Source organism: Chiloscyllium plagiosum, chromosome 23 (assembly GCF_004010195.1).
Source record: "Chiloscyllium plagiosum isolate BGI_BamShark_2017 chromosome 23, ASM401019v2, whole genome shotgun sequence".
Lineage (NCBI taxonomy): Eukaryota > Metazoa > Chordata > Chondrichthyes > Orectolobiformes > Hemiscylliidae > Chiloscyllium > Chiloscyllium plagiosum.
Genome location: NC_057732.1, coordinates 683,051 through 693,726, shown reverse-complemented (window position 1 = coordinate 693,726; position 10,676 = coordinate 683,051). Strand labels below are relative to the sequence as shown.

Sequence of the window (10,676 nt, the reverse complement as noted above, 5' to 3'; positions counted from 1 at the left end):
AAGAAGGCAGCTAGCTCACCATCAACCTCGAGGGTAACTGGGGGCAGGCAGTCCCTGCTGTAAGAAAGATGTTGTTAAACTTGAAAGGTTCAAAAAACATTTCCAAAGATGTTGCAGTGGTTGGGGACGGGCGTTTGAGCTTCAGGGAGAGACTGAATAGGTTGGCATGCTTTTTTTCCCCTGAAGTGTTGGAGGCAGAGGGGTGAGCTTTGAGAGGTTTATAAATTCATGATGATGAATAGCCAAATTCTTTTCCCAGAGTAGGGAGTCCAAGACTAGTGGGCATAGGTTTAAGATGAGAGGGAAAAGATTTAAAGGGGACGTAAAAAGCAACTTTTTCACACATAGGGTGGTGCACGTGTGGAACAAGCTGCCAGAGGATGTGGTGCAGACTGGTACAATTACAACATTTAACAGGCATCTGGTTGGGCACATGTATAGGAAGGGTTTAGAGGACAATAGGACTAAATCAGATTAAGATAGATAGTTGGACCCAAAGGTCTGTATCTGTACTTTATATCTCTGACTCTAAATGCAGTGTGGGACTGAGGTGGTGATGTGCTGGAGAGGAAGTGTGTGCTTTACCCAGAAACGGCAGGCTGACTGCGGCTGCGCCAGGGATTAATTCCGCCTCTAGGTCACATGCGCCGCACATGAGCCAATGATTGGGTTTTGCGTCACGGTGACGTAGTAAAGGACGCATTAATTAGCCGGAGGTCGCGGGGCTCGAGCTGCCGCCGCCGCCATCTTACAGAGAGCTCGGTGTTAACGGCCATGTACCCGAGCTCGCTGCTCGCCCTGTCTGGGGGAAACCCCTTCAATGCGCCCCGGTTCCAGCTCCTCACAGAGCCCGTCTCCCCTCCTACACGCATCGCCAACAAGGCCGCGCCACCCGCTGAACGGGTCGTCCCTCGCCGGAGGCTGGCCGCGGCCGCTGCAGCTCCCGCCATCACAGGTAATGCCCAGCGACTGGGGACAGAGCACCAGGGGGAGGTACAGGAGCAGACTGAGACTCCGGGCTGGATGGAGAAACGGGGGTTACAGTGAGGGGCCTGGTCCCCTGGATCGACAGGCCGCTCACTCCGGGGACCTGAGGCCTAGTGTGCCCTTGGCCGGGTGTGAGGCTGACCTCCGCGGGTTGATGCCCGCTATCGTTCCCCGGGGCCTGGCTCCACACTCACCTCTCTCTCCTTTCCCCCCTCCCCTCCCTCACACACAGAGCAGGAACAGTACAGTTGTGAGTATGGCTCGGCTCGCTTCTACGCCCTGTGCGGTCTGGGCGGTATCCTGAGCTGCGGGACGACCCACACGGCCGTGGTGCCCTTGGACTTGGTGAAGTGCCGGATTCAGGTTGGAGCATAATTCCTGTCCTCCCACCCCCACCAGAACTCCCTGGGGCCCGGCCCGGAGAGAGGGCGAGGGTGGTTGGCGGGGGGCGGGGGTAGCTGGTGGTCCTGGGACCACCCCCTTCGCCCTCTCTTGGTGCTGCATGTACTAACCGCATGGTGTGTCTTTGTGTCTCACTGACTGCAGAGGAGTACAGCTGCGAGTATGGCTCCGCCAAGTTTTATGCTTTGTGTGGATTTGGAGGTGTGTTGAGCTGTGGGCTAACACACACGGCTGTGGTGCCCTTGGATCTGGTGAAATGTCGCATTCAGGTGTGTATCCACGTTTTCAGCGAGCTGTACTGAGCTTGACTGCCAGCTCCCAGTCAGTGCTCAAACCGGTGTTGCCTTTCTGTCCAGCGAATAGCATGAAGGGTTGTTCCTGGTGTAAAGGTACCCAATACAATTGTGGTAGTGACAGTATTTTTGGCTAACTAGTGTTCATTGCAGGAATTATTGTTGCTAAGATTACATCACTTTACAGTATGGCTTGATTGTCATAAAATTAATTCTAAATCAAAAATGTATCATGTGTACTCATGAGTGCTATGAAAAGTTTACAAATTGCTATCTTGGAATCATTGAATCCTTATGGTGTGGAAGCAGGCCATACGGCCATTAGACTACACCAACACTCCAAAGAGCATCCCCACACTCTTACCCTGTCCCTGTAACCCTGTGTTTACCATGGCCAAGCCACCTCACCTGTGCTTCATTGGACTGTGGGAGACAGGGAGAATGTGTGTGGGGTGTTTGGCACAGATGATTGTGCCTAGCACGGATTCTTAAGTACAAATTCTTGTGAAAAAGTTAGAGAAATAAAGAAACATCCAGTATTTCAGCACTTTGTGCCATCTTAGTATGTAAGTATAAAATCATGAGAATAAATTAGAAAAATATATAAACAAATTCAGTAACAGTCTGCTCCAGCACCTAGCCCCCAGATTGCACCGGGCTTTGCCTCAAGGCTGGGAATCTGCACTGAGTATGGGATCCCGTAACTGAGTCTGAGATTACATGATGGCTTCACTTGAGGCTCAGAGGCAGGAGATAAGGAAGATGGGGGGGGGGGGGGGGGGTAGGTGAAGAACACAAGAAAAGTAATGGATGGAGTAGATGAAGTCTAGTTGAGATGTTTATGGGTTTTGCGAGTTAGTCACTTTCATAGCACATATTACTTGACTGTAAATGCTTCTTGTCCACCTGCAAAACCCCCTTCTCTGCCTGCCTCCTTGTCAGTATAGCGGTGCTTTGTGGAACTTTTGAGTACTCCAAAATGTAGCATTTTTAATGAAAATGAAGCTAGTAATGGAATCTTCAATATCGTAGGAGGCTGTATATGAAAGTCTGGTTACATAAGTAACTAGTTTCTCAAGAGTTCACCTTCATAGGCTGTTACACTGTTCCTTTCATGCCCAAGTGTGCAGGTGAGATCCTGTATAGGTCAAATGAGATGAATGGCCTTGACTTGGAGGCAATTGTTTAGCTTGAGGGAGACTGCTGCCTGCATGTTAAGATTACATCATCTTTTCTCTCCATCCCCAAAAACTCTTAACGTATTTATCCCAACTAACTAAGATAGCAGGCAGCCTTCATTCTGGGTTAACATTTACGGCAGGGTTTGAACATAGAGCTTGTGCTGAGTGAATATCATCACTGGGTCAAGCTGGTACTGACAGCATGGAAGACTGGCCTGCCTTGGTTTGATGGGTACAATGCATGATCACTCTTGACTTGTATATGAAACTGGCGAGTTTAATAGGATGAAGTGTGACTTGTGCTATCTTGTGTGAAATGATATTGTTAACTATGAAAGCGTTGAAAAATGCAGTTGTGCCAAGTTCACGTGCCTGTCTACCCAGTTCTGTTTGTCTTGTACAACTTGGATCAGCTACAGTACTGAAAAATAAGGGGGAATGTAATTAATTCAGTTGTCATTTGACTGCTAAACAGTGTGCAAGCCAATTTATGTTGCTTTGCTGGATTGGGTTTGTGATATACAGGAAATCTGGATTCTCTTCAGTGTGCAAGTTTTTTATTGCTATTTTAATGTTGATTCTCCATTCCTGGATGAAAAATAAATGGGAATTTTGTCTTTTACATATGACCTTTTTTGCGTTCTTGTGATTAGGTAGACCCTGGAAAATACCAGAGCATCTTCAAAGGGTTTTCTGTCACTGTGAAAGAAGATGGTATTCGTGGTCTGGGAAAAGGTTGGGCCCCAACCTTCATTGGTTATTCGATGCAAGGGCTATGCAAATTTGGTTTCTATGAAGTTTTCAAGAACATATATGGTGAACTACTAGGTGAAGTAAGTATTTTCCTAGAGTTCTTTGTTGCTGAGAGTGCGGCACTTTGTGCTCAGTGGGTGAAGATGAGTGTTATGCACACAAGATCAGCCACATTCATATAAAAATATTTTGTTGGGGATTTTTTTTGGATTTCTTTAAAGATAGAGAGGTTTGTGTTCTCTCTCATTGTGTTGTTGGTAATCGCGGTAAATAAGTAATGCTAAATATCAGTCGATAGTGGGCTGCTGGAAAAGCACAGCAGGTCAGATCAGGCAGCATCTGAGGAGCAGGAGATTTGACGTTTTAGGGCAAGAGCCCTTGATCGGGAATCCTTTTTGGACTCTTACACAAAACGTTGATTCTCCTTCTCGGATGCTGCCTGGCCTGCTGTACTTTTCCAGCACCCCACTCTCGACTCTGATCTCCAGCATCTGCAGTCCTCACTTTCTCCAATGCTAAATAGCAGAGGAACAATCCCATTGGAGTTTTGTGTGGGCAGAGATGAAGTCTTGTTGGGATAGGTGGGGAATTTGAGGCTGAAGATGTTGCCTCAGGAGTGAGAATCCAGGTAGTAGAGTTGAGTTGAACTGTCACGAAGGAGACTTGGAATTCTAGCAGTTCACATTAATTTGTTGCTGTTTGAGTTCTTCCTGTATGAAGTTAGATTTAAACTTCCATGCTCTGCTTTCTGTAATCTGCTGTAGATTTTACTAATTACATTAAGGGGCTTAGTTGGATTCCTGTTTGTGATCAAAGACCCTTCCTTCTGATTGAAGTAGGAGCAGTTAAGTTTGTAAAACACCACAGTTCTAGCCCACCGCCCTCATTCTTTAACCAAGTGCTGTTCAAGGTTGTGTTTTTGAATTTACAATCTCTGTGCTAAATATGTGACTGTGCATCAAATTTAACTCCACTAGCATTGATCCAGGTTTTCATGTAGGACCAGTCTGGAGCTGCAGTAAGAGTTGGAGTTAGTCATAGTCATAGATGTACAGCATGAAAAGGGACCTTTTTGATCCAACTCAACCATACTGACCAGATATCCCAACCTAATCTAGTTCCATGGGCCAAGTGCTGGCAAATATTCCTCTAAACCCTTCCTATTCACTACCCATCCACATGCCTTTTAAATGTTGCAGTTGTACCAGCCTTCACTATTTGCTCTGGCAGCTCATTCCACACACGCACCACACTGCGTGAAAATGTTGCCTCTTAGGTCCCTTTTATATCTCTTCCCTCTTGGCTTAAACCTATGCCCTCTAGTTCTGGACTCCCCCACCACCAGGAAAAGACTTTGTCCGTTTACCCAATCCATGCCCCTTGTTCCAACTTGTCTAATTTTGCCTTCATCTGTAGGGTCAAGGTGTGTTGAGTGTCTTGGTGCTCTGTATAGAATTGTTACAATGTGAAGATGTTATCATATTTCAAGTCAACAGACTTTAGATTTATAATCAGGAGTGGTATAGTGACTGAAGGCAGGTCAGTTACAGTACTCAATACTGGGCACCATTTGAGAATGAAAAGAATTTCCTTTTGAGTACTGAGAACTAATGATTGTATCTGTCCTATTGAATACACAATCTTTCTGTCTCACTCTAGGAAAACGCTTATCTCTGGCGTACGTCTTTATACCTTGCTGCATCTGCCAGTGCTGAGTTCTTTGCTGATATTGCACTTGCTCCAATGGAGGCTTGTAAGGTCCGTATTCAGACTCAGCCTGGCTATGCCAACACTCTTAGAGAAGCTCTTCCTAAAATGCATGCTGAAGAAGGTCTCTGGGCGTGAGTATGGGTTACATTTATTAAATTAAAAGTCAAACACATTTCCTTAGATCCATCTTTGGGGCATATCTGTTTTGCTCTGTTGGCAGAACTCATTGCATTGCAGTGAGGTTTTTCAGCTTAGTTATCAGATAGTCCACAACTTGTATGGTTGCATAGTCAAAGGTGCTTGAGTCATTGATGTGTGAGAATAATATACCTGCGTATTAGCCACATTGTTCCAATGTGAACAGTCTGTATTCAGCAAGCTGTTTTCTGCCATTGGAACTTGGCTGGTTTGCGGACATGAAAACAAATTTTGTTTTCAAGCCATATGTCTTGAGAGCAATGTCTACCAATAGGAGTCTAACTTTTTTATCATTACTTAGATGTCACAAAATTGAAACAAGTCCAGTGTATGCAGGCACGTTGGTGTTCCAAGTCAATTAATAGATTTCTCCTCACTAGAGGCATCATGTTTCCGGTCAATGAGCCTGCAGAATTCAGCCTTACCTTTGCCTTCAATACTGAAGGACTCTGCTTCTAACACATGACCTTCTTAAGGAAAATTGTTTCCATCATTTGTCTCAAATGGGCAATCCCTTTGTTCATGAGCAGTGACCCCTTAGTTCTATCTCCACAGTCTAAATCTCTTATCTGATGAGCTGTGTTTAAAAATCTCACAACACTAGGTTATAGTCCAACAGGTTTAATTGGAAGCAATACTTTTGGAGCGCTGCTCCTTCATTAGGTGGTTGCCTGAAGAAGGGCTTATGCCCGAAACGTCGATTCTCCTGTTCCCTGGATGCTGCCTGACCTGCGCTTTTCCAGCAACACATTTTCAGCTCTGATCTCCAGCATCTGCAGACCTCCCTTTCTCCTGATGAAGGAGCAGCGTTCCTAAAGCTAGGGCTTCCAATTAAACCTGTTGGACTATAACCTGTTGTTGTGATTTTTAACTTTGTACACCCCAGTCCAACACTGGTATCTCAAACTGATGAGCAGTGTGAGGCTTTGTAACATAGCTGAGCTTTTAAATGGATATTTTGAATCTTATCTAGCATAGAGAAAGATTTTGTCAATATAGAAATCTGAGAGGTGCTATGATATACGTGAAAGAAATAGCATTGAGAGAGGAGGTGTTAGTGGTTTTAAAATGCTTGAAAGTTGATAAATCAATTTACATATCCCAGGCTGCTATGGGAAGCATGGAAAGGTTATAACATTGTCAAATTCTCTATGGCCATGGGAGAGGTGCAGAGGACAGCTAATGGGATGAGTAAATTAGGAAATCTGACTAGTGAGTCTAACATCTGGGAAAGGAAAACTATTGGAAAATGTTCTGTGGACAGAATTAAGCTCTACCTGGCGAGGCAAAGATTAATCAAAGATAGTTATATGGCTTTGTCATGTCAAACAAATTTGATTGAATATTTCAAGATAACTGAGGTTAGTGTATTTGATCTAGTCTGGATGGACTTAACAAGATCTTTGACATGGTCACATGTGAAGTCTTGTTATTAACAACAGTTTATGGGATCTAACGTTTTGGCAATTGATTTTAAAATTTTAAAAGCATGGGATGACGATTGAATTGTGGTTTTTGCGATTGGAGGCCTGAGTCCAGTGGCTTCACAGGGTTCAGTACTGGGTCCTTTACTGTTGTGTATATTAATGATCTAAAATGAATGGAAGTGGTATGATTAGTAAATTCTAACGTGATATGAGATTTGGTGAAGTTGGAAATGTCGGAGAGGATCGTTAGACTCTGATAGAGATGGGCTGGTCAGATGGCACTATGGTGGTAAATGGAATTTAATCCTGAAAAGTTGAGAGGTGATCCATTTTTAGAGGACAAATAGCAAGCGGGTACACATTAAACTTTAGGATCTTCAAATGCAGAAGATCAAAAGAACCTTGAAGTCCATGGGTCTTTGAAAGCAGCAAGACAAAAGGCTTTTTTTAAAAAAAAAGCATGACTTCAATACCTTGATTAATGAAGGCAAGCATTTAGACAGGGCATTGTGAATGAACTGTATATAGTTTCGCTACAGTGTATTTTGTGCTGTTTTGACTGCCACGTATAGGAAGGGTGTGATTTTGTGGGGAGGGTACAGAAGAGATTTGCTGGAATGCTTCTCGGCTCTAGATTTTGGATGTAGAAGTAGGGGTTGGGATTTAAATTGCAGTGTCTTATCAAATTTATTGTAAAGCTTTCTTTATATGTGCACTTGCCAGATTCATTATTTGGCGAATCTGCTGTTTTTTGAGGTATGTTAATTTGACAATTATAGGTTTTCTAATTCAAGTTCTGTTTATGTAGATTAAACCAAGATTAATTGAGATGTGCCAAAAGAATGATTTGAGTAGAATGTGGAATTATTACAATTAGTTGGCATGAGAGCTTGAGTTTTAACAAACTTTATTACTCTTTCATTAGATTTTACAAAGGTGTTACCCCTCTGTGGATGAGGCAGATTCCCTACACGATGATGAAGTTTGCTTGCTTTGAGCGCACGGTTGAAGCATTATATAAATACGTGGTGCCTAAACCTCGTGACAGTTGTACCAAAGCTGAGCAACTGGTGGTGACGTTTATTGCTGGTTATATTGGTAAGAGAATTATTTGATTGTCTGGCATAAACATTTTAGCTATCCTCTGTGTACATGCTTTTGGTGCATTTGTTAATGCAATGTTGTTTGTAGATGCCTTCAGACATTGAGCCTCCTCCACATTTTGTCTTTATAACAATAAGAACAGTTAACCAGCACCACATGTTGTAGATGCTGGAATAACAGTTTTCAGTCTTTGCATTGAAATGTCTGCTGTTCACATGTTTTGATTCTGTATTCCTTTCTTTTTAAAAAAAAAAAAAAAAAAATTTTGAAATTTTCAATTGAACTTGATCCTTGGCAGCTTTTTGCAGAGAAAGTATGTGAGAAGGCCATTCCTCTATGCTATAGAATTGACCACTATCTGTTTCTTTCAGCTGGTGTTTTTTGTGCTATTGTATCTCACCCTGCTGACTCTGTGGTGTCGGTACTGAACAAGGAAAAGGGTAGCAGTGCATTACAGGTTTTGAAAAGGCTTGGACCTCTAGGTAAGCCATTGTTCTACATATCAAAGTGCAGCATTTCCAAATTCAACATGTGTAATCTATTGACCCCATTGAACATTTGTTTTTCAGGAGTGTGGAAAGGGCTTTTTGCCCGTATTATCATGATTGGCACTCTGACTGCCCTACAGTGGTTTATCTATGACTCTGTTAAGGTCTACTTCAGGCTTCCTCGTCCACCTCCCCCTGAGATGCCAGCATCGCTGAAAAAGAAGCTTGGGTTGATGTAAAAATGGGTGGACTTCATTTGTTGCCCTGGCTAAGTCAGATATGTCTCATAAGGCATGTAAAAGACCTATTTAATACTGAGAATATCATGTCTGTAATGTCATGTTGATGAAGCTTGGCAGTGAGTGCAGAGTATTCATCAACACCAATTCTGAATAAAGAACAGTGACCCAAGTTTTAGATGTGGTCGTTTATAATTGGTTTATTTAAACGTGATTGTGATTAAAACAAATCATTTCATTCTAGAAACTCAGTATTGGTGAACAGCTAAACCCACCTGCACTTTTTGCACCACACCTTTTTTAACTCAGTACAAAATGTTTCAAGCCTGTAGATATTAGTGATGGTGCCTGGGTTTGTAAATTTCAATGCCAGTAGTTTTAGATTTGGTTGGAACAGCTATTTAAAGTCAACACACTCCTTGGGTGCGTCTTTTGTGGGATGTCTGTTCTGCCTTGCTGGTGGTTCTTTTAACCCTGGTGTTGGGTTCTGCAATGTGCTGACAGCTCATATTTATCAACTTTAAAGGTTGCACATGGTAACCCATCCGTTCTGATGTCCGTGACTAGGCTGTTGTGTACCATCAGAACTTTGCTCTGTGGACATTTCACCAAAATTGATCTTGTTTAAATGTAATAAAATGAGATGTTCGCAAGCTATTCTAGCTGCTTAGTGACCCCATGACTCCATTGCTGGTTGTGCAAAATCCTCTTTTTTTTAATATATAGAAGTGTCTGCATCAAGAAATGACTGATCTTGACAATAAAATGGCTGTAACATTGCAATTCCCTGTTATGTTTGCCATTTCAAAGTGTTAAATGTTGAATAACCTGTCTTCTGCTAAAATGGAACCAAGAGACACTGATTTTGTACATGTTATTATTATAGATTCCACTCTTGGGTTTTTTGGTTGTTTTGGGTCAATAAGCATTAAAGAATATTTGCAACAGTCAATTTTTCTCATTTTACTCTTTTGAATGTGTTCACTTAATGATATTTCTGATATTAGTTCTAGTCTTGATTCAGGATTGGTTAACTTGTCTAGATTAAATGACGCTTTTTGGATTGGAATACTGTTAACTAAGTTGTGCAAAGTAAACATTTACTATATTAATTTTGAGGAGATGTCATGTATCAAAATTTTGTTCACAATATAAAAATAGGTGGAAATGCATGTCATGTGGGTTTAGTTGGGTGGGTGGATAAAAGCTTGACAATGTGTTTTCACAGCAACAATAGAACAAGATGAGGTCTTGCAGCAAGAACTCAGGAGAACTATGTAATAGAAGTAGGAATCTGAAGGTTGTTATCTCAGGATTACTCCCAGTGCCATGTGCAAGTGAGTACAAAAATGAAATAGGACAGATAAAGATGTGGTTGAAGAGTTAGTGCTGCAGGGAGGATTTTAGATACACGGATCACGGAGACTGCTCCTGAAGAAAGTGGAACCTGTACCAGAATGAGATGACCTTTTGTTGATATCAGTTTAAATTGGTTTGGAATGGGGCACAGAATAACATTTTAATGCAGAAGGTGGTGCATGTATGGAATGAGCTGCCAGAGGAAGTGGTGGAGGCTGACATAATTACAACATTTTGTAAAACCGATATAAAATAGGTAGGGTTTAGAGAGGGGTATGGGGCAGGTGCTGGTAGAAGAGACTAGATTTATTTACGATATCTAGTCTTCATGTGTGAGTTGGACCTAAAGGGTTTGGTTCCATGCTGTACATCTGATGCTATTTGGACATTTCACCCCTCCCTCCCCCCACTATAAATTGAGATAATCAGTATAAAAACTTTATGGGAGAAGATTTTGTGAAATGTATACAGGAAAGCTTGATATATCAACATCTAGATGGCCCTACAAGGGATGGTGCTGTACTAAACCTAATTC

At 42.4% G+C, this 10,676-nt stretch overlaps 1 protein-coding gene and 1 non-coding gene across 3 annotated transcripts; both read left to right on the top strand.

Moving 5' to 3' along the window:
• Nucleotides 1-688: 688 nt before the first annotated feature.
• Nucleotides 689-9,734, top strand: LOC122561533 (phosphate carrier protein, mitochondrial-like). 2 transcript variants are annotated; one of them, XM_043713270.1, is made up of 7 exons: nucleotides 689-955; nucleotides 1,220-1,350; nucleotides 3,517-3,696; nucleotides 5,276-5,457; nucleotides 7,877-8,049; nucleotides 8,427-8,537; nucleotides 8,625-9,734. In XM_043713270.1, exons 1-7 carry the CDS (start codon nucleotides 775-777, stop codon nucleotides 8,780-8,782), a joined length of 1,116 nt encoding a protein of 371 aa, XP_043569205.1. In that variant the 5' UTR covers nucleotides 689-774; the 3' UTR covers nucleotides 8,783-9,734. The 2 variants fall into 2 exon arrangements, with proteins under 2 accessions (XP_043569205.1, XP_043569206.1); XM_043713271.1 differs by lacking the exon at nucleotides 1,220-1,350 and adding an exon at nucleotides 1,534-1,658 and having other exon boundaries at nucleotides 690-955.
• LOC122561897 lies at nucleotides 5,493-5,745 on the top strand. The gene has a single exon (XR_006315143.1). It is a non-coding gene; the product is annotated as a small nucleolar RNA SNORA53 (small nucleolar RNA).
• Nucleotides 9,735-10,676: the final 942 nt, after the last annotated feature.

Bases quoted from the DNA above. Each gene is read 5' to 3' on its own strand.
- LOC122561533 (XM_043713270.1), top strand. From the start codon at position 775: ATGTACCCGAGCTCGCTGCTCGCCCTGTCTGGGGGAAACCCCTTCAAT. The intron at 3,697-5,275 runs GTAAGTATTTTC...GTCTCACTCTAG, and splicing joins ATGGTGAACTACTAGGTGAA to GAAAACGCTTATCTCTGGCG. The intron at 8,538-8,624 runs GTAAGCCATTGT...TTTGTTTTTCAG, and splicing joins GAAAAGGCTTGGACCTCTAG to GAGTGTGGAAAGGGCTTTTT.